This window comes from Falco rusticolus, chromosome 8 (genome assembly GCF_015220075.1).
Source record: "Falco rusticolus isolate bFalRus1 chromosome 8, bFalRus1.pri, whole genome shotgun sequence".
Taxonomy (NCBI): Eukaryota; Metazoa; Chordata; class Aves; order Falconiformes; family Falconidae; genus Falco; species Falco rusticolus.
Window position 1 is genome coordinate 13681469 of NC_051194.1, and position 23124 is coordinate 13704592.

General features: G+C 35.8%; 1 protein-coding gene across 2 annotated transcripts in view; it reads right to left on the reverse strand.

The window, feature by feature from the left end:
* Positions 1-23124, reverse strand: part of GABRB2 (gamma-aminobutyric acid type A receptor subunit beta2) — a 171174-nt gene that overhangs the window by 112112 nt on the left and 35938 nt on the right. For both annotated transcript variants that reach the window (XM_037398490.1, XM_037398489.1), the window contains exon 6: positions 219-439. In XM_037398490.1, the coding sequence (XP_037254387.1) occupies positions 219-439 (221 nt within the window). The remainder of the gene's footprint in view (positions 1-218; positions 440-23124) is intronic.

The window sequence follows — 23124 nt, forward strand, 5'->3', positions numbered from 1 at the left end:
TGAATTGTACTAAAAATTGTAGTTTCTCTCCAAAATTTATATTAAAAAACATGTTTATCCATTCTTAGAATACTTAAAATTGTTTCTGGAATATCATCAGTTATACAGAGTACAGCAATAAAAGGATAACATCAAAAAAGGCAAAGAATGGGTTTTAATTTGAAGGCATGATTAAAAGACTAAAAATAAAAGAAGATTTAGAAATGGTTCATACTGACCTGAGTCCATAAAGGACTGTCCCATCTGGATGCAAACGGATCATTCTGTTCTTCACAGTGACACCATGTACAAATGACTTCTTGTCATTCAGAAAATAGGTATCAGGAACCCACAGCTGATCAGCTACTCTGTTGTCCAGAGTAAGGTTTAGAGGTATTACATTATACGATAGTCTCTTATCCCTCCATGCTTGCTGAAAGTACATTGTCAAGGTATAGTCCTGTGATTATAAAAACAAACAAAAAAAAAATGTTTGCATTGAAACAGACAGCATACATATGCAAAAAAACAATAATGCAAATACATATTTATTCATTGCAACTGTTCCTAAAGGCAAACATTTCTGTTCAGAATTTCCATAAGTAGATTTATTTACTTTTGCAGTACAGAACATCTTGTGTATACTTAATAACAGAAATGAGAATACAGAAAAGATGGGGTATTTACATTTTATGAATGACTTGGGAGTTCTCATTTCAATATTTAAAAATAAAATGTAAAAAAATTTGTAGATGTTTAACAGTCTGAAATTTCTGTAGCACTTCACAAGCCTGGGAGTTCTAGGAAACAGGAATATTCATAGATCTGCATTTGATCTCATGGTCTCCTCTGCATTCACAGAGCTCTAGATCAGGTCTTGTATCTCTGGAGTTGCTGCTACCACCCAAACACTTCTCTAAATTAAAATCTCTTCAAAGTCTGTTAACTTTCCCCTGGGCACTGAAATCAATGGGAAGTCTCTGAGGTTTCTATGCTGCCAAGTCTTAGTCGTCTACTTAATTTTACAGATGAAGTAACTCTGGTTACTTCAATGGAACAATTCAGAGAGCACAATGAAGCATCTGGGTAAATATTTGCAGTATTATGAGGCTTGCTTTGTCTTGATGCAGGCCACTAATGTACAATACTTTAGACATATTTTTATCTTTTGGTGATTTAGAGAACGCTACAATTACAAATTATTATTTTTTTGTAAGACTGTTATACAAAGACAGAATATTCATTATATATTAGCTTATATAAAAAACACCTCCATAAATAATTCACAAAGGAGCTGTATATTTGATCACAGACCACAAAGTCAAGGGCTGTAAAATGATACTGAAGGAATACCAAAAGGAGGAATATTCTAAAACAAATATTTTGTTTTGCTTTCTCTAGAGAAGTCATAAAGCAGGCCTCAGACTATTATTTACAATTTGTATTTATCATGGACTTCATTAAATAGTGAGAACTTTTAGCGTACAAAAGACAGCTTTCAACAAAAAGTCAACAAAACCTGCTTCGATTATCAGCGACTCCAGGACCTGGCCATGTCAGAGTATGAAAATCTGTATCCATGCATCAGTCTGAGGCACTTGGAAAGAAGGAAGGCCACCTAACTAATGAACTGTGGTGACTACATGTCACAAACTGATTTCTAGCAGTGCGTAACAAAAAAAAAAAGCATGCAAGATATGAACATTTTACTGCATAAATTGCAGTACTAGTTCTCGTTAGCCACTTTTGTATTTTAAAGGAGGAGCCCACTATTGAAACTATGTTTTTATTACAGTTGGCAAAGAAACATTTATCTTCCTGCTCAAATATGTTAAAAAGCACTTGCCACATTTGTAGTTTACAAGCATTTTCATTTTAAAACCCCAAACTGTAATTGACACATAAACAATATACAGGACAAAAAATACAAAAGTTTCTTATTTTGCAGTCTCACAGACTAAACTTAAAAAAAAAAAAGTCTACAAAAATGCCTCTGTAAGAAATCACTAAAATTTACTTTAAAGAAAAAGTAACTTTTAAATTTCTAGATGTTATCTTTACACAGGATAGCCATGGACTTGATAAACAACAAACGAATGGGAAAACAGGCACGCAAACTTTCTTCCACTGCTATGCAGAGGTGGGATTCATCCTACTTAACTTCAGGTCCTGGAGACACATCTTCCCCCACTGATTTTAGAACATCGAGGGCGATCAGTCCTAACCTACGCACATCAGGGAAACGCCTCCGGTTAAATGATGTGAATTGAAGCCAGTGTTAATGGCGAATTGAAAAGAAAAATCGAAATCTGATATAACTTTCATTACCAATTTCTGAGCATCCAGAAGACTATTTTTATTTTATTTATTATGAAGCTTTTTATGTATAAATTGGGTTGGCGTAATTACTTACTTTAACATGTATGCTGTCCACCCTTAAAAACAGGCATTAGGGAGAGGCTGTGACAACCATGGCTATTCCAGCAGTTCTCTGAGTAATGACACAGCACTTGGAAACTCATTGACCCTGCCTCTTCTGCACAACAGTGCATGCTCAGATGAATCAGTATAAAATGTTTTTTTACAGAGGTATGTGTTTCCATGGTGGAAACACTTTTAATTTTTTATGCACCTTCCCCCAGAAGAGCCCACATACACGAGCTTCAAATTGCCCCTTCAGTTTTCACTGAAGCAGGGAGAAATATCTGTTTCTGTCAAGAATAGTTATGACATTTCTTCCTTGTCAACACAAAGCCAGAATGGTAATGCTGTCCCTTCAGTTTTCCTCCTATTTGCAATTGTTAAAGGTTAATCATCCTCACTTGCTGTGCCTTCAGCCCTGCGCCGCAGTCGCTACTGGAAGCGTGCACACCCAGCCCGTGCACACACGCTGCTCAGCTTCCGTAGGGTGCCTCCAACATTCACCAAACTCACAGTTACAAGCAGGCAAAAACCAAGGAAGTTTTTCCAATTATTTCGCTGCCAAATATATTTACCTGGTAACTATTCTGATCTGATCAGTTTTTATGATCTGAAATCTCTTCCTCTCCCCACCCCCTCGGGATGAGGGTGACAGTCTGCTTTCAAGAACATTCCACCTACATCTGAAGAATTGTACTGTTATGCTTCATCACTGTTCTGCAGTATTTGATTCATAACCAGATACCAGAAAATGTTCAGTAATATATTGCCAGTAAGAAAATGTGTTAGTCCTCATTATACCAATATATACAACATAAAGCAGATGAGCTACAGCAATTGCTCCCTTATTATCCTTGGAATGTTGAATTTTATTCCTATACTAAGGAATAATCTATGTGTATTCACATATAACATATATAGAGAGATCATGCTTCCCTCTTTACACCTCGGTAAAAGAGGAAAAGAAGAGGAGGAAGAACACTAAACATGCATGGTTCAGTGCATAAAAATGAATTACGTAAAACTGTAAAACTGGAGCACTGGTATAGCTGAAAGAGAAGCCAAGTCACCAGGCTGGAGTTCAGAATCAAACACACTGTGTTCCAGAAGCAGAGCTGGTGTTCCAACTAGAAGTTATTTGTCATCTGTTGGCCCTAGTTTTCAGATGTGACTGAAGTTTCTGATGGTCAGAATAGGACACCTTAAATAATCTTTATAAAACCCTCACAATCTTTCAAATTTAGGCAGCCTTCTTTAAAATTATTATTAAAAATAAATGTGTTCCAAGCTACATATTGCAAAATATAAAGTGATTAGTCAGAAAAAAAGGAAAACTTGTCACATTCATTCCTTGGAAAGGAGGGAGACATCTGTTTTTAACATTCCAAATGAAATAGTAATTCAAAAAAACTACATGCAGGTACCAAAGGTCACTCAAGTATCCCAAGACACTTTACACTTTGTGATTAAGAACATGCTCATCTAGTAGACACACACAAGAAAAAAGTCTGTTAAATTCTCATTAAATACAGAAATCCCCCTCTATTCTAAGGATAAACATCAAAACAAACATGCAAATAACTTGTCTCCTTAGGAAGACAAACACACAAAAGAAGTAGAGGAGTAGAAGTGGCTAGTTACAAGATGATTTTGATTTGTTAGAGCCTTAGTATCCGACTACATTCATAGGATGAGATTGTTAGAAGCTTAGTGTAACTATAAAGGTGAAACGGGAGTGAATTAATTTAAAAAGCCTAGTACAAGGCAATAATTACAATGAGTTGAAAGAAATAGGAAACCAAACCTCATGATGACTATGTCAGTGTATACCATTACACAGGCATAAACTACAAAGGTAGAGGCTATTTACAATACAGGCATACAGAGACACATTGTACAAATAGAACTAAATAGGTTCATCAGTTACCGTGAGAACATGAAGCTTGAAATGCTGTACAAAATTTTACTATCTATATTTAGTCTATATATATTTAGTATAGACAAACTCATAAGCAAAACCTAGAATATAAATAGGCAAATACTGTATTTTCTGCAATACACACATACTATCATTTGTATAGTTTTCATCATTATTCCACTCTTCACATAATTTTAAATTTAAAAAACTTTTTTATTCTGTCCAGACACAGAAATTTAGGCCACAGAAAATAGATGGTTACTCCTATTCTATCATGATCAAAAAGATCTCTTTTCTTCCCAGTTTTCTTCTTATTTCACACAATGAACAGAAGAGCAGCAAATATGAGACAAAGTTAAGCTTAATGCAAATTCTCTCATAAGAGCAAAAAAAAATGAATAGTTTTATTAGTATTTGCATATTTATGAGTAAATTTTATCCTGAACGTTATTTTTGTGTGGTGGTTCTCTGCAAACACTTTTAAATGTAAATACGTTAAGTGATTTAAACTTAAATTTAGTTGACAGAGTTGTTACAGCCAGCCAAGTTGCCAGTTACTGACCATCAGCTTCAAAGAGCCAAGGGAAGATACTATGCAGGAAAGCATCAAATCTGATAACTGGCACTCTTATTTATATTCTCTCATTTCATTAATACTCTCAAATAAAAGTATTCTTAAGCCAAAAAAGAAATGCCAGTTTGGGCCTAGTACTAGTTTTAAAAAAAGATAGGAATACATACCTTAGCCAAACCCACCATAGGCCAATAACTGAAATGTATATTGCTGGTTGTCTTTTAATATTGGAAAAGGGAAGGAAATTCCAAAAAAGGAAATAAATTTCATGAACATTCAACAGTGACAGTGGGAGTCAAAAGACTGGGCCTGATGTAAATTTTTTCAAAGCATGCGGGTAAGGTCCAATGTGAGAAAAATATTTAAAATACAGTTTCACAGTACAGCTTAAAAATGTATAGCAACACTTCTGTTAACTGGAATATAACAGGGCTACTGAAACACTTCAGAAGTAATGAAAACAGGAAACTTTGGAGGAAAAAAAATAGAGGAAACATTCTGTATACCATCAATACAACACAACAGCATGGAAATGAAGAAGCTATTTATCTCTACTCATCAGTAATGAATGGATAACTCCTTTGTGCTTTGGCTTTCGTCCACTTCTCATCACTTTCTTGGTTATTCCTAACTAGTAAAAACACTTTACTACGTTTCCCAGTGCAGTGTTTTTAAAGCAAAGTAATTTCCTTCTGAAAATGCTTGAAGCTGAAGATTTTGCCTGAATATTATACTTACCACATACATTTAAAAAGCTGTCTGTTGATGACATATGTAAAACTGCCAATAAGTAAATTATTAAAAGTATACATCTACACTGCAAAATGTATTGTAATATATTAACAGCTATTATATACTTAAGAAAGGAGCAAATTTTAATGCTACACCCTCCTCAGACTCACATGACATTATGACTGATGTGCACAGTTTTTACAACAGGAAGCACACAAATATGTTTCACTAACTGAATTGTACATAAAACAACCCAAAACAAAGCACTTTCAGAGCTTCAGTGAATTTCCTTCACGAGCAATGTTTTTCCCTGAGTGCTTATTTCAATCCTCATTCTGTTTAACACCAACAACTACAACACATTTGATTCATAATTACCTATCTCACACTCACATCAACAAAATTAACATAAAAAGCCAGCCCTGTTAACACTGGAAGACACCACAAAGTGACTCACATAAAAGTAGAATGAACATTGAAAAAAAAAAAAAATGGGTAACAGCAAAGACTTGTCAAAATAATATCTGTCATAGTCCCTTTCAAAAAAAGTCTTTTTCACATTCTGTAAATCTTTACTAAAAAAAAAAATTACAATGACATCAAGAACCTTACACAGAGTTGAACTCTCTTGATCTATTGAGTCTTACTTGCCAGTTAATTGTGTGCCCTAAAACTTACCAAGTAGTTTTTCTTGATGGGAATTGTACGACCTAACCTCTACGATCTTTGCAGAAAGGAAAAGATCCCAACAAATAAGCTTACCATTTATTCGGCAGCAACTATCCCAGAATTATTCATCAGCTATACTCATTTCCCAGCTGAACAAATAAGCAAAGATGGCTGTTTATCTCCTACAACAGTTCTCAGAAAAACACAGTACCGTGCAATCGAGCAAGAGACTTGCGTACGGAAGCCTGTCAGCAGAGCTTAACTCCTAGGCATAAAACTCCTTCTTACCGAGCGTATGAAATCTGTAGTAAGAGACTGCTTACCATTCAGCGACATGAATTTGTGTCTCCTTAGCACTACTGACAGTAGCCAATATTTATATTGTTTCTACACAGTGATTTATATATTGCATTGCAATTCAGTGTCACTATATTTCATGCACTAAAATGAAATAAGGCAGTTATGGCCGATATGTTTCCTGTAATGTCAATTAGTTTAGCAAGACACTGTGACACTAGATTTTAATTTCCAGCAAGTCACCCAGACTGAACCATGATACTGCACTTTTACCGAGCCAGCAATCTGCGTGTCATTCCAGTGAAAAAGCATCTGCCTCATGTCTTTTGGCTTTCCCTGATTTGCTCTCTTGATAATAGGAGGAAGACTGATGAAAGTGAACTTGAACTGAAAATGTAATCTAACTGCTACTTGCTTAAGAGAGTCACGTATCTTGATATCTTCAGATTTTTTTTCTCTTTTGAAAGGATCTAGTCCACTTTATACAGTGTTGTAGGATTCTCAAATGAACAATGCGAATTAAGATGAATAAACGCAAACTATGCTCACTTTAAAGAAAAGTTATGGAAACCGTATTTTTCTGCCTCAGACAAAATTATGTACTAGAAGTATTACTCAGTCATGTCTTTGAAGTAGGATAAAATATTTTAACGCACAAGAAATATCAAAAAAAATTTATTTACATTTGAATTTTGAATTTTTACTTCACTTATATATCACAAGCTGTTTCAGAGAAGGAGAGAATAATTCTGAGTTCAGAGATCATTTCGTAGGCAGCTGTACATTTATACAGGTTCTTCAGAAAGGTAAATAGCTACTACAGAAATCATATTTATATTGGTTTTATTACTAGACTTCCTTTATTGTAACCCATTATTAATAGTATTGCAAAAGAGTAAAAACTATTATTGAAAATACTAAAGAACAAAAAAAATAAATCATAACTTCTAAAATCCAGTGGAAATAAATCAGTGATTAAGCAGAACTGGAGATCCAATTGAAAAGTCTGATGAAAGCAGATGGTGGTCTAAACTACTCTTTTGCAGAAGAGGTTCAAACGCAAAACACTAGAAACAGCTACCAGACACTTGCATGTCTTACTGATACTTTTAGTGAGATTTAAAAAAAAAAATATCCAGGATAAAAATATAGTAATTGATAGCGTTATTAAACCTGGCTGAAACATGAGAACTCAGGCTGTGCTTAGGTGCAGAACTAAACTAGCATAACATCTGGATGACTGTTGCTCTTCCTGATGCCTTATAGTTTCCCAAGTGGCTAATATGTAAATAAAGCCTTAAGAATACATTTAGAAACTAAAAGAATTGCCAAGTTAATGCTGCTCTGTAACACTGTAAATAATTTTTAAATATAATAAAAAAAATCCAAACAACTTATAAAATTAATAATAAAATTAATAGGTGCTCACTTAAAGCATGTAATACTTAAGATAAACATTTTGCAAGATTTTACAAGGGAAATATTGAAATGAATAAATATTCCCAGAATTTATTAATTTTTAAATACAGCCTTGCTTCCTTTGATCATAGAGATGTTGCTCTATCAAGGCAAGGAGACTGCAATACCAAAAGTGCCATTGATACGCCTGTTATTATGCTAGCTAGCTCTGTCTGCCTTTTCCTATCTAAAAGGATCCATAGCAATTCCTAAATTCCCAACTGAAGACTCTGGTCCAATAGAAACTGAGACTTAATGAGAATAAAACAGCTTGAGATGCACTCAGCATTTAACTACTAGAACAGGTTGGTTATTTACAGTACACACAGTTTGTTGAAAGATGAGGCTGCAACAGAATTTGGCTGCCCATTACAAACCCTGTTAAACCTCACAAACAGTTACAGTTCTTCCCTTTAACATATAGCCTGCTGACACTGAGTCCCATATCACCTTACTTAACCTCACACATCAGGTGTTCATCTTCTCAGAACTACCGACAATTATCAGCATTTCACAATATTTCAGCCTCAAGAATTCAAACCTGAAGGGCTGTAAGCAGAGCATCCTCAGTGCCACATCTAAACTTTCAAATGTTTCTGTACCAGTAAATCCCTAGAGTCCAGGCTAAACCGCAAGCAAATTTCCAATTTATCTCACTAGGCAGTCACTTCTGCTTCTTCAGTCTTGCAAAGAGATGGTAGCACGTTCATGTTCTGTGGTGCTAGTGAACCTCTGAGCTGCGCTGAGTGATGAAGTAACAGGAGCACTCTAAACACTTACAAAAAACCATAGTAACACTCCCAGAGCTACATTATCAGGGATGCCACATTTCTCCTTTCAGAAATACTAAAACAAGGCACAAAGTTATCTCAGTGAAGAAATATACATTTAATTTTAATATTAAAAAGTTAAGAGAAATAGCTGACAAAAAGTTTATTATCTGAGCTTCAGACAGTATTTGTACACTTTGTGCTGTTGAGAAATGCAGTGTTCTGACAAAAATATGTCCCTCCTGTGAGCCCATGTAATTGGGTTGCCTGAGGATGCACTTCTCGAAAAAGAAAAATACTATAGGAATATTTTATTGGATCATTGTTATAGGCAAAGGAATTTACTTTGCTATATTCAGTTTGTTTTACTAAAGCAAGATTATTTTGCTAGTATTTCCTTTCAGGTAAAAAGTTAGCTGTCTCCTCAGCAATGGAGAACTTTCTGCAAAGTAACTTCCACAACAGACACAATAAAGAAAGCATATATAATATGTATATTCTTTATTTTCCTAAATATGCTCAAGTAATTATTCTATTCTGCTGTTCTGTTCTGATATTACTGCTACCCTCTGTTTTTCACATCTAAGTCATTTTCCCTCTGTAACACAGAACACCAAAACACTTTCAGGTGGTTTTCAGATACATTTTCTGGCCTTCAAGATTTTTCTCCTATGAATTCTTTCACAGATGAGAACACTATTAATTTTTGTTCACTTATGATCTGTGAGATTAAGATAAAACCTAATTAACCTATGTGAAAATGCTCTTTTGATTGAGAGAGCCAAAGACAACTTAGATAGCCTTACGGCAGGTATAACATTCTTAAAAAAAGAAGTATAAATATTAATCAATACTAAGGCAATGTTTTTGGCAGTTTCAGCATTACAGAATTACTAAACCTCACCTCCGTTTTAAAGACAACAAAGTAGAATGAGCTGAGAAGCTCAGATTAAAGTATTCAGTCAGAAAGATTTTAGGAGGCACCAGAGTGAAATTACTGATTAAGCCTATATTTTTTTTCAAAATTGTCAATACTCAGCAGACAAGAAAACCCTATTGTATTAGCATTGGAAAACTGGACAAAATCAGAGCACAGCATTTTTCAAAATGTTGCCCTAAACAAAGTGTCTGATAATATAATACAGATAAGTTATTAATTCACAAAATGATGGCTTTCCTCAGTGCTTCTTGACACTGAAAGCTGTCACATTTTCTGCTCTTGGAATATCCTTTAGAAAGATATATATTCAGTTATTATAGAGTTCTGTCAAGACAATTGTGGATATCGTATTTGTAACGTTTCAAAAATATGAAGGATATAACTAATAAGAAATTACAAATTTAAAGCAAATTTTAAGATCAGCTCACAAAGCAATGTTTACATTCATTAAACAACAATCTCACTGAAAATGCTGGCCTAAGAGAAAGACAGTGAGAACAAGAAAGTGAGTTTGAGGAAAAAAATTATTTAAAAAGCCTAAAACATTTCCTCTACAATTTAGAGCTTATCTCAGAATTATAAAAACAACAGGATACATAACATTTCCTTTAGTAATGTACTGTGTAACTGAAATAAAATCAGACTAATTGTTTTCTTTAGCTTATTATGGTGTCCAAAGCTGCTGCTAGTTCACAGAAATGTAGAGGACAAAACCAGACAGGTATGTGCATGCCATACCCTGACTTTATTTTTGCTCTATTTTTCTTCCAAAAAAACTCGCAGTCCTTCTCCCTCTGTCTCTGCATTTTTTCACACGCTACTACTAATCAAGTTAGGTTTCTATGCCATCTTTCTTGGTATTTTTCTGTTTGGTTTTTTTTTCTTGAAGTAAGAAAAGTAACACAGGTTGGATGGAAAGCCCAGACACCTCACCTGCTTTTCCCAAGCGCACCCACTTTGGAAACACACATGGAAATGGTTCTGGGCAACTGCAACCCGCTGGTTATTTTTACCAGCACTCTGCGCTCCCAGCCAAAGCACCAGCCCCAGTTCACTTCTATTGAACGCTGTCACCACAGATCCTGCAACACTTAGTCTCTCTGGCCTGCTGATTCCAAGAAGTTCTTCAAAACGGTTCATTAATCCGTCAGTGACAAACTGATGTCCTGAAAGCAGCAATGTTCTCTGGAGAGTACAAATCTCCCACAGATACATTCCTGTAAGCATTTATATATCATGGTCTAACACACAAGAGGCTACACGCTGCCCTTCAGACTAATATATTTCTTCCCTGTTTACATGTAAATCTTGGGGGGGTAGACCAAACACCTTGGTTTAGCCTTCCCCAGCCAGTAGTCTCTTGAGTCCTGTAACCTTATGTATGGGTTTCATGGGGCTTGAACAGCGAAGAGTGTGAGGATGGAGAAAAAAAAAATGGAAAAAAAAAAAAAAAATAGTGCCATGTCCCACAGGCCTTTTCCTGTATTTTAAACACTCTTCTCCCCATATCCCAAGACGTGACAGGCTGATCCTCTCAAGAATGTCGTGCACAGCAGAGAACTGCCAGCACTGAAGTAAAAGGACAATTTTAAATAAGTACATATCGTTTCCTTCATAGTGATGACAAGCCTGTGGAAGCTGGTAAAAATTCCAATTTGCATGACAGCCCAACACTTCGGCAAAGAGAACACACTCAGCAGAGACACTTCCAAGAGAATAAGTGATGTAATAAGATGAATAAAAGAAATTCATCAATTAATTTTGTAGGGAGAAATATCTAAAAAAAATTTAGGCGGAAAAATTTTGCATCTTTAACAGTCATTGCACCTGTATTAATGATACTTTAAATCGTTCATGGTTCAGCAAAGCCAAAGCCTATTGGAGTATCTCATAGGGAAGAATTTCCATTCTGAGTGCCTTTACTACACTGGTGTATTTTCCTTAACACATACAGAAAACTTTATGGCAAAGAACAGCTGCAATGCCCCCAACAGCAAATTATCCCTAGTTTTCCACAATCAGCCTGCATATTTTATCTGCAAGAAATCAACAGAAGATTAACACTGGAAAGATCTTCCAGGACAATACTGTATTAATATTTTCATAGGGTCATAGGAAAACTCAGGCTAGAAGAGACCTCAGGAGGTTTCTTGTGGAACCTCCAGCTCAGCAGCAGAGCAGTTGTGAGGTCAGATCAAGTTTCTCAAGGCTCTATCCAACCTGCTCTTGAAGGCCTTGAAATTTTTTTTTTCTGTCTATATGGATTAGGACAACATTTTAATAACAATGAAATGTATATTTGCATTTAGAAATAAATTTACTTCCCTGTGCCTCAAAAAGGAAAAATCAGGGTGGTTACCCTAATCTAGGAATGACTGCCATTTAATTTAAGTTTGATTTAAAATCACTGTTGTCTGATATTTGGAGCCATTGCACACAACTGCTTCTATCTATTCTGTTTAGCCTGTTTTGTGTCATTTGCCCAGTAATTGCCTCCACTCTTTAGTTTCACAACTATTTCAGCCATATCAATTGACAGGGTACATTTACCATTGAGTTTTAGAACTTATATATTGTTCAATATTTCCTGTGCTCTTCAATTGTCACCAACTTTACTTCTCATGAAACTATTCCCTGTTCCTATACAGTATATTTTTTGACAATTTTTTTTTTGGTTGTTCTCCCTGTGTTTTAATCTTAACCTTCATGGCTTCCTATCTCTACCAGATAACTTTTTATGCATTTAAATAATTCATTTCCATTTTCACAATGATTAATAGTTACTTTGTAAACAATCCTGACTGCACTTTGTCAGACAAGCTATCCTGTCATCAAGACCTATTAATTTAATGTCATTACACTTGTAACTTAATTTTTGTTTTCTCTTCTTGGAGTATATTTCTGAGAATTATCTAGCATCCTTCGTTACTGAATGGATTTAGTTAGTTGTCTGTCTCCAGCTAGATTAAATGTCTCATCTCAACCACCTTCAAAATTTCTCTCCTTCCTTGTGGTTCACTGTTTCTCCCAGCGCTGAAGTCAGGCTTGTACTTCAGTTACCAAATGGAAGTGATTGCTCTGACAGCTGGAAACATCAAGAACAAGATAGAAGCTTGCCTTTTTTCAAGGCATGAAAGGTAAATGGTTAACGGCAATGGCATTAAAAGTATCTCTTACTTGGAATTAATACAAATCCAGCATATTTTAACAAAATAAGGATACATCTTTTTCCGTCAGCCTGCTTGTTGTGGAAATAAAAGAAGTTATTACTGGTCCCAGACTCTGATCCTTTTTCAGAAATGCAGATATAATTGCACCAGGAAACTATTTCAGAAAAATAGATCCTGTTTTAAATTAATCAGCTTCATTATAATCATACTTTAAATTAGTTTGATTCAGCAGCATCTTCTGAAAACACGGATGGTTTTTAAGCAATTTTCAGATCTTGCACAGAGTGAACTTTCAACTTACACAGCACTTCCCTCCAGCTGCTGTTATTGGAAGGCATTTACACAACTTCTCGGGACTTTTGGTTTTACATTGTTCTGTCCATCTGGGCACCAAAACCAGCGGTCTGGACGCAATCTTTCCTGCCTTCTCTCTACTTTACTCGATATTTATTAAAATTTCTGGGAGACAAAATGCCCAGGAAACCATGAACTCTATGAAAGAACTGAGAGCAAGAGTTCTGGTTTTTCCTTCACCCCGAAAGGACAATAATCCAGAGCTTGCAAGAGCAGTAGTCATTTTGCACATAACAGAAAGCAATGCATTTGCTTCCTTTTTTTGACATGTGGAATTGCATCATCATTCTCACATCTTCATGTATCTGGAAAAGATCAAAGTTGACCAAGTGAACATGTTCCATTAGAAAGAAGTCTCAAGAACACATTCCTACTTAATCCCTCTCAATTTTTACATTGCAAACTCTTTCAGAAATCTAATATAATAAAGATGTGGAAAACAAACGAATCCAGGGATCAGAAACAAACACTAAATTTCCAGGAGTGGAAATCATCAGATATTTTCCAAAACTTACGCAAAACATGTTTTCATTTACCAGATTACTTGCCAAAGGAATTTCAAGCCCTGAATTTACAAAAAAGCTATTAGGAACTTCCCTTCTGATAGTCAGGAGATGTCAAACATACTTTGCAGTCCTACTGCTGGAATATTGAAGACAAATGCAAAGCAGTGATCTGAAACTAATTCTTAAAGAGCTCTTCAAGGCAGGGTGGGAGAGTACCATACTTTATATACTCTGCCCCTGTATAGCAGTTTTCATGACAGTTGTCACAGACTGATCCACAGGATACTTTGCCATTAAATGCCACACAAATACCTTCATCAAGAAAAGTGGTATTTTCCCCCAAATGCATTAAATTTTAAAACAGTAAGTTTGAAAGTATTTTTTTTCAGCAAAATGTTTGTGTTTCCACAATAAAAACAACCTCCTCTTTGATCTGTGTTTCTGTCTGCCTCTTTTCAAAATTTAAAACCAGATAAGCAAAACCCCTAATTGTCACTAAAGCTCATACACATGTTCACTGCTCTCCCTTGCCAAATAAACTCCCATCACAGTGTACAAATTACAGTTCCATAACACATGCTGAATTCCATACAGTTATACAGTTCCATAATACATGCAAAGTGTATATACGTTTGAACACACACACGTTATTGAGAATATCCATTTTTAACAATTCAAGCACACAGACACACACACAAATTAATCAGAAAGCTCCATGTTGACTCCACTGAGATTGTCCTGAAAATAATGGCCCATCTCCCAGCAGCTTGTTCTGTCTTGATGAATTTGTAATGCTGCGTTTCTGAATTCATTTTGTACTTTCACCATAAAGATTTTGTTTAATATTTCAGTCTTACCAGGTTCAAAAAGACATTAGCTGAAGTGTTTTGGTTTTTCTCTCAAATTATCACACTTTAAGTCACCGCAGTAAGTGCATGGTTTTAGCGGGTGTTGGACATGCAAAATCTCAAGTAGCTCCACGACCTCCCGTGCTTTATACAGTATTTCTGCCTGAGCACACTACACGGTAGTCGGCAAGCAGAACACATCGATTTGAAATCTACTAGTTAGTAGCTGGTTAATTCATGCATGAAATGCATTCATACATCTCACTTTACTACCTGTACCAAAGCCCTGTTCTTTACTACAGTATACTGTGGATGTTTGGAATAGATTGCAATTGCACTGGTACCTCTAATGAAAACACTGGGAATTCAGGGACAGAGACTCATCTTCTAACTCATGGTTTTATCTACAAAACTGTCACAAAATTTTGAGGTTTTTTTTTCAGCAGGGGTGGAGAGGAAAGAACAGGGAATAGACGCAAAGATATTTATCTTTCAAGGTCCCTTCCAACCTGAGCAGATCTATGAACATTTTGAGACAAGTATGCCCTAAATTAATTGCTTATGATCTTGTATTAGACAACTTGTTATTAGTGTCACCAAATATTACAATTAAGTACTCCTCTTAAATCATCTCCTCATCTCTGCAGTATTTAAAAAGTCAAGCTAGACCTCAACTGGCCTATGGCATAACACGATTATCTATAGCAGTTCATAATTAATGAATTACAGTTATGCTGCATGCACTGTCAAACACTTATTTAGGAGATCACTGAAATATGAATCTTAATATCTGCTTGTTTGAGCTGTTCAGCATGGAAAAATTACAACTGAAGATGCTCTCAGAATCTGAGAGAATGAAAGACTCTTCAGATAAAATGGGAAGAAAAGAAAAATCTGAAGTTAATTACAGCAAAGTTTGCATGAACGGAAGGCAAATACATACCTAATACCTCACAGAAGTGCCTCTCCCGAGGAAAATGTTCAGTGCTTAAAACTAAGTGTATCCTTCAGCGCTTTTCAAAGATGCTTTGAGCACTTGACCAAATCAATACCAAGAATTGTTTTAAAAATATAAACCCAAACCAGGTAAAGTCACGGGCAAAATAGTTTGGTTTTGCATTTTCATGAGAGCCCACAGATTTTAGGCACAAAATTTCACATAAGGCTGGTCCCAGTGAAACCATGGCCGAACTTCAGTATAGGCCTTTGAAAAAAACTGAATTCTATGGGCTATTAATGCAGACAGTTACAATTCTGAGCTTTCCTGAACTAGTGACACGTGAGCCACTTATGGAATCTTAAGAAAAATCCATTTATTTGATTCTGAGTTATTGTTTAGATCCTTATTTCTCTAGATCTGGGTGCAAGGAAAACCTTCACGTACCCTATTCCTTTCTAGTGACTTTATTTCACTTGTGTTTTATTTGTGTTGCTGTCACACTGTATGAAAAATCTGACCATTAAACAGTTAAATAAACACTAAATATCTTTTTTATTCCCTAGTATAAGTTTATTCTAAGTCCTTACATGAATGTGATTCCGTTAATGAGTCAAAGGAACACAAGAGGGTTAAAAAGAAAAAAAACAATACTGCTATAAGCATCTCCATTTTTTTTTTCTGAACAAGAAAAAAATTATCTCTGCACTCTGATATATCAAGATGCATAATTGTAAATAACTTGGGATGCCTTAATCAAAACATACAACTCTATACGACAGACCTCAACTTCTATGATCATATCACATCAGTTTAGTTAATTTTTATCCTCCCCTTCCAAGCCCATGAAGTTACAACAACACAGAAGTACTGAATTACTGAGGCTATTTCTTAAGGACACCATGATGCTTTAGTAGTACAAGACATGGGTTTTCATGGCTTTGGAACGTGGCAATACATCAACTGCCAACTCAGTGACTTAGATCTAATCTGTTACTTAGACAATCTACCAGAATATATAAAGCACCCTCTAAGATTACATGACAGATTAAAAAATTGTTCTATCAACTGCAATTTTAAAATCAGGACATGACTCCTGAGAAGTTCATCAAGAAAGTTTTGTGTTCCTCTTCCCCCTCCCCCCCAATGTCAGATGTTTCAAACAAAATGAAAGAACCTTAAATCAAGCACTGTTAGTATAATCTGCTGCTAGCTCCTAAATACCTTCTTAACCCTTTCCAGATGTCACAGTCTGGATTTGGTAAGAAAACGTTTTTCTACTCCTGAAAGTGTCAGGTGTTGGGTTGGGTTTTTGTTGGTTTGTTGGGTGGTTTTTGGGGGTTGTTGGTTTTTTTTGGGAGGTGGGGTTTTTTTGGGTTTTTTTTTTTTGTTTTTGTTTTTGTTTTTTTTTTTGGGGGGGGGGGGTGGGGGGGGGAGTTGAGGGGGAGCGCTCACAGGAACTTTATAGCCGATAAGGCAACCTCAGTGTATTCATTAGTTCGTGCTTATTTGTAGCACAGTATCAACTTTTTAGATTCATCTTAGTTCACTGCAACTATCCATTTTGCTTAGAACAAAACAGACAATGAAATGAAGGGGTAAAATCAGGCAAAAGAGGATACAGATTTTAACCATTAGATAATTTACACAATACCCATACATATTACCTATGACTAACATTAAAACTCACACTTTAAAAATTTGGATGTTGAATTCTAATATTCCTGGCTGCCAGCCACACACAGAAAACAGACAGGCTAACGCTAAAGAAAACAAATTTTTATTCATTTACCTTCTATGTGAAATGAACTGTGTAGTAAATTATTTAGAAGAGGAAAATTGTAATTGCATGTGTAATAAAGCTGAAAATTAAAGAGAAGCAGATGGAAGACTAAAAGTTCTTTTTTGTAAGTGATAAGAGGATGATTCATAAGTATTTGACATTAGTTAAAATTACTTATGGAACAAATGTTTATGGAAAAATGTTCTTCTTAGGACAATGTGCCATCACATAACCAGCCAAGAATTATCTTGATTGAGACCCCTAATCAAAAAGAGAAAAGGAAATAAACTCAGAAAGAAGAAAAAGGGCAAAAATTGTTCCCTTCTGAGCTTCAGTGACTTGTTTTAGCTTCCTACCTCAAGAATCCAGGGCACTATCAGAAACGTCATAGATCACAATAATTCAATTAATTTTCAGTTTTAAGGGTACTTTACACTGTCACAAAATGCTAATGCACTTCCTAAACTCAGCTCAACAGAAAGTGTGAAAGGATAAATGGGATTTAAGTGCATGGATGTAAGTACATGAGATTGGTGGTGAAGTTACCTCACTTAGTTATAGGCAACCCTGAGGAAAGGCTTTAAGTCTCCATCTACTAGAGAATTTTCTCTAGAGAAAAATGGAAATGAAAGCCATTTCATTTTCTCTCCATTTTCTCTAGAGAAAATGGAAATGAAAGCCAATGATCTTATCCACACTTAAATGGTCGTATATGACTTCAAATATATTTAAGTGAACATTTTCATATATACCTAAACATTTAAAGTACCAGGAATAATTAAAAGTACAGATTAACTTCTTTTCATTATTTTCCTAATGTCATGTCATGAAAAATGCAGCTACCTTACAGATGTTCCTTCCATGTTGTTATTTGTTCATAGTAAATAGGCCAGCACTTTCACTACGCAGCCAAGGGTTCCCTTCACTCTAACACTAACACACATCGTGCCCATGCAGCGCAGAAGCCAGCCTTGCTGTAGTAGGAGAGGATGGTGCAGAATAAGACTTGAGCGGCTTGTTGCGGTCTTTCAGCAGCAAACAGGTGCCTTTTCATTCTAGCATCAACAGTATTTGTACTTTAACCTAGAACTTTTGACATAGCGGACAACTTGAGTTAAGGTATCATTTAACTTGTGCTAAAGTTGTGTGCATGCAAATGCATATGCATATACTATGTCAATCTCGAGGTAAAATTAAAATTATACCTGGAGCTAATAATGTAGTAAAGCACATCTAAATTCTTCCACAAAACTTTTGGTTTAAAATACACAGCTAAGTGTTACTGTCTCTTCATAGCACATACTCTTCCAGGTCACACTATGAATCACTCATAACCATTATTACTATGCAGTGGTATTTATGAAATATGTTAATCATGTCACATACAGGAGGTTTAACTGAGAAATTGAATAAATTAGTCCCTAACCTCTATTAACTGTTCAGAGATAATTAAAAAGATCTGTAAAGGTAGTCTGCATATTGGGCTTCCTCTTCCACACTGGCCATTTAAATTGATTACTGATAATACAATAGGACCAATAAGCTCTTCAGTGTTGTTTGGAGACAGAATATAAATGACAAAATGGTAACTTCTGTCACTATTTTGCTTCAAAATAGCCAGCCACTCGTACTTTGGGTTAAAAACTAGAAGGGAGAATCCCGAGACAAAATTTTAATTTTGTAATTTGTAAAAGAAGAATTTTTAAGTACCTTCGTATTTCCCTCCGTTTTATTATTGAAATCTCATGCCATGACACAGAGCTATATTAACCTGCACGAATTATAACAGTGGTCTTATTTTCCTCTACAGATCTTTCTGATTCTGTTCTCAAATTGAAGAAAACACACTGGCCTAAGAACATTTCCTTCCTGTTAGACCACCCTGTTAGATGAGACAGGTTACCCTAAGGATTGGACTTCAATACCTCTTGGTCCCACCATGATGTACGAGAACCGTGAAGATGATGTTCAAACACTGACATTTAGAAAAGATAACAGAAATCTTTTGCTTCTTCAAACAGTAATAATTTTTGCATCCTTTTACACCAAACAGTGTTAACTGTAGAAAAATATACCTACTTAAATCCCTCAGTACTGGCAATATATTCACTGATACATAAAAACAACACTGAAAAAAATGATAGCTTCACACCTATGAAAAACGCTTGACAAAAACCCACATTTTTGCTTTTGATTTGGTCTTAGATACTGTTTCTCTATCTTCATGCACTACTTTGAAACACTGATATGGTTTCCTTCATGTCCACCTAGTTAACCTGAGCATGGTAGACCTATTTTTGGGGGGTTAAGCAGCCTTTCAGTTTGTATTTTCATACTATCTAAACATACCACATTTTCCTCCCATAAAGGTCGCTAGTGTTTATTACATAGCCCCTGACAATCTTTTGAGAATTACTCTCATCTGGATTTCAAAGAAAAAGGTATGTTGACTTTGATTCCCTTGGATTTCTCCAATTCACTTTTCTGTCTTCCAGCCAGGGCTATAGATTACAGGATTATTCTTAGCTTAAGTATTTATAAAGTGTCCATCTGTTTAGTTGTTAATATAGAAATCAGAGACCCAGCATTGCTAGTTTTACCACAGATATTTTAAAATCTCTTGTAGAAACGTACAAACCCAATATAAATTTGCAAGAATCTGCAGCCAAACAGGCAGAGCAGTGAGTCTGAGCAGAGGAGCTTTGACTCTGGTCTTGTTCCACATTACTGCACACCCAGTCCAATAGGCTCATTACAACAGTTAGGTTCACCTGTTCAGCTGCTTAAAAAATTTCCCAGTCTTTTACTCTGCCTCTATGTTGCACAAAATTATCTTATGAATAGGGAAGAACACAGCCTCTGGGAAAACCTCTAAAGGTAACAGCCCTAAGGAAAACCGTGAAAAGTCCTCCCTTCTTTTCTGTGATGGTCAGTATTAGCGTGCAGCAATACAAGCAACAGGCATTTCATATCAAAAGTCAAAGCAACAACATAGCCTATATACCATAACGCACTGCAGTTCCACAACAGGTAGAATCAAGGGCTCAGTAAATTGAAAAGAATGCAATGTGAAACGCAAAACTTTTGATATACTTAGAGCCAGAAAGCCTTTTCAAATGTGTAAAAGGAACATCTAGATATACATGTCTAAAAGCAAATTACTTGTCTGTAAAAGCCTCCAAAATTCATTAATTTCTGGTTCTGCAAGACAGCACTTTCTATCTACAGTTTTAGATCAAGAATAATGTTGTTATACATTGAACGTATTTAAGTGGAGCACATATATCAAATATAAGTTGCTGAAATTTTCTTGTGACAAAGCAACTGTAGCAGTCTTGAATATCTAGGGAAAGCAAACCATGACTCTGCTTACATTTCTACCTGGAGGAGTTCAAGTATATTAAGCAATTCCTCCACACACACAGATGTCTGGATGTTTCTCCATATTAATTTTAATTAGCTGTTCACATTTTTATTTTTATTGGCTCTTGCAGTGATCCATTCACCTACATAATCTCATGTTATTTTTCCTTTCTTCCCATAAAACAGGATTTCAATGACTGCCTCTAACTGAACAGGTTATCCAAACCCAGCTTACAATATCCCACACTATATATTTAAAATCAGTCTAACAAAACTGAGAAAATATCCAACTACAGTGTAGAACAGAAAGTCAGGAGTCTAGCAAAAATCTGAAGCAACTTAAATGCAACTTTCAAAATTTCAGTTAAAACAACTTGCAAAAAATATCCTGTTGTGTCTCCTATGAAAGAGAACCATACATCACGCATAAAACTCAGTAAAAGACCACTTTGAAAGCAACAGCTGTCATTGTTATACATGAACAACAACCTTTAATAGAAGCATAATAAGCCTTCAGAAATCACTTTGGTACCTCCCTTTGGCAGACTGCTTCCAGACTTTCACATATGGATTTTACTGGCTGTATTGCAGACTTAACATCTGATGTTCTGCATGCCTGTTCCTTAAAGATGTGACTTTATTATGCCAAGCAAAGTTATCTGCAACTAGCTAAGGATCCCCCACTCCTGGGCAAAATACAAAAGTAACAGGACATTTAACGATATTAGATCCATAAAAGCAAACCACATTATTTGCAAATTCAGGGAAGGAAAATGGCAATGAGGCAAGTACAGGAATAAAAGAATACAAATGGTGGCTTTTAATATGGTCATGCTACAGAGATCTCCAGAGTCAAATACAATTTCTGCCATGGAACAGGCAGAGCGATTGAGTCCCTGAATTTTTTTTTTTTTTTTAAAAAAAAAAAAAACACAAAAACAACAACAAAACACACACAAAAAAAAAAAAAAACACAAACAAAACAACGAACCCACAACCCTCTGGTAGATGATTTTGCACTGACCACTTTGAGTTTAGTGAAAGATAGAGACAAATAGCCAAGAAAATGACTGCAGAAAGTGGCATGATTGTATCATATAACACATGGCAGAATCCAGGATCTGGTGTCGTAATGAACGACACCTCCACCAAAAGCTTTCCTGTTAGCGTGGCTGAAGTCCACAAACCAAAAAAAGCACCAAAAGGCCAACAAAACCAGCCAACCACATAACACAATCTGTCTTCCAAAAAAGTAGGTGGTTAGCTTGCATAGTTTTCCAATTAAAGTTCTAAGATTATCCGCTCCCCCTCCCCCCCAAAAAAAAAATCAGGAAAAAAAATTGCCCTTCTTCATTTTGTTCAAACCATATGAAAATCTTAAATGTTTCCTATCAATAGAACAGTTCAAGAACTGCCCCTGCTCACAATCCTATCCGAATGAAAGAAACACACAGACCAACAGAAATTAGCTGCATGAACTAATATAAACTTTACATTTACATTTTGTTTTCTGTGTAGAAGGAAACACACCTAGACAATTTCTTTCTCTAATACTGTGTTATTTAAGAGATAATGTCAATGAAATAGTGCATTGTTAGAAGATAATGGTCTCCTGCTGCTATTAAATGCCAAGGCACAGCTAAGCCATTTGTTTGCAAAGCAAGGGACATTAATCCTATGATAATATTCTACTACAAATGACGTTTCTATTATACTGAATAGGATATGTTGATTCAGTCGTTTGATTGGATACCTGCTATTGCAACAGAGCAACAGTTGCCCAAATGTGATGCTCTGAACTTGCAGCGTTTGAACTGACCCCCTACAGAAGAACCCTGCAACATTTGCAAAATTTAATCCAAGCATATAAACCTCAGCCAAGTCTCAAAGAACATTAGATATGTATTTTTATGGCCATTTTGTAGGTAGATAAACTAAGACTTGCCCCACCTTACAGTACAGCTTAGCAGAACGACCAGAAGCAGAAATGGAAAAATATTTACCTTAAAGGAGAGGTACGTTTTTCTACTTGGGTTTGTAACTGTTCACTACCACATAAAAACTTGGGTGTGTTTTTGCCAGCAGCATGAAGGGCTGGTGTCCTTTCAACCTGCAGAACGAGGTATGCTGTATGCCAAGAAAAAGGGCATGGAGGACATGTGGGCATCATATTTCAAAGATTTCAGGTAGCTAAAGGCGGCAGACTGCTCTTTGCCTTTGGCTCATTGCTCCTGCACCACTCCTGCACAGCAGGGGCCTCAGAGGGGTCATAACTCTGAGATTTGTTCAAAGTTTCAGCAGCCTGACTCAATCACTACTTTAAAAACATTTATTTTATGAATTTCTGCACTGAGATGAACAAGCTACTCCTTGAAAAGGCCCTGCAATCCTTCTTCACCTGAGGG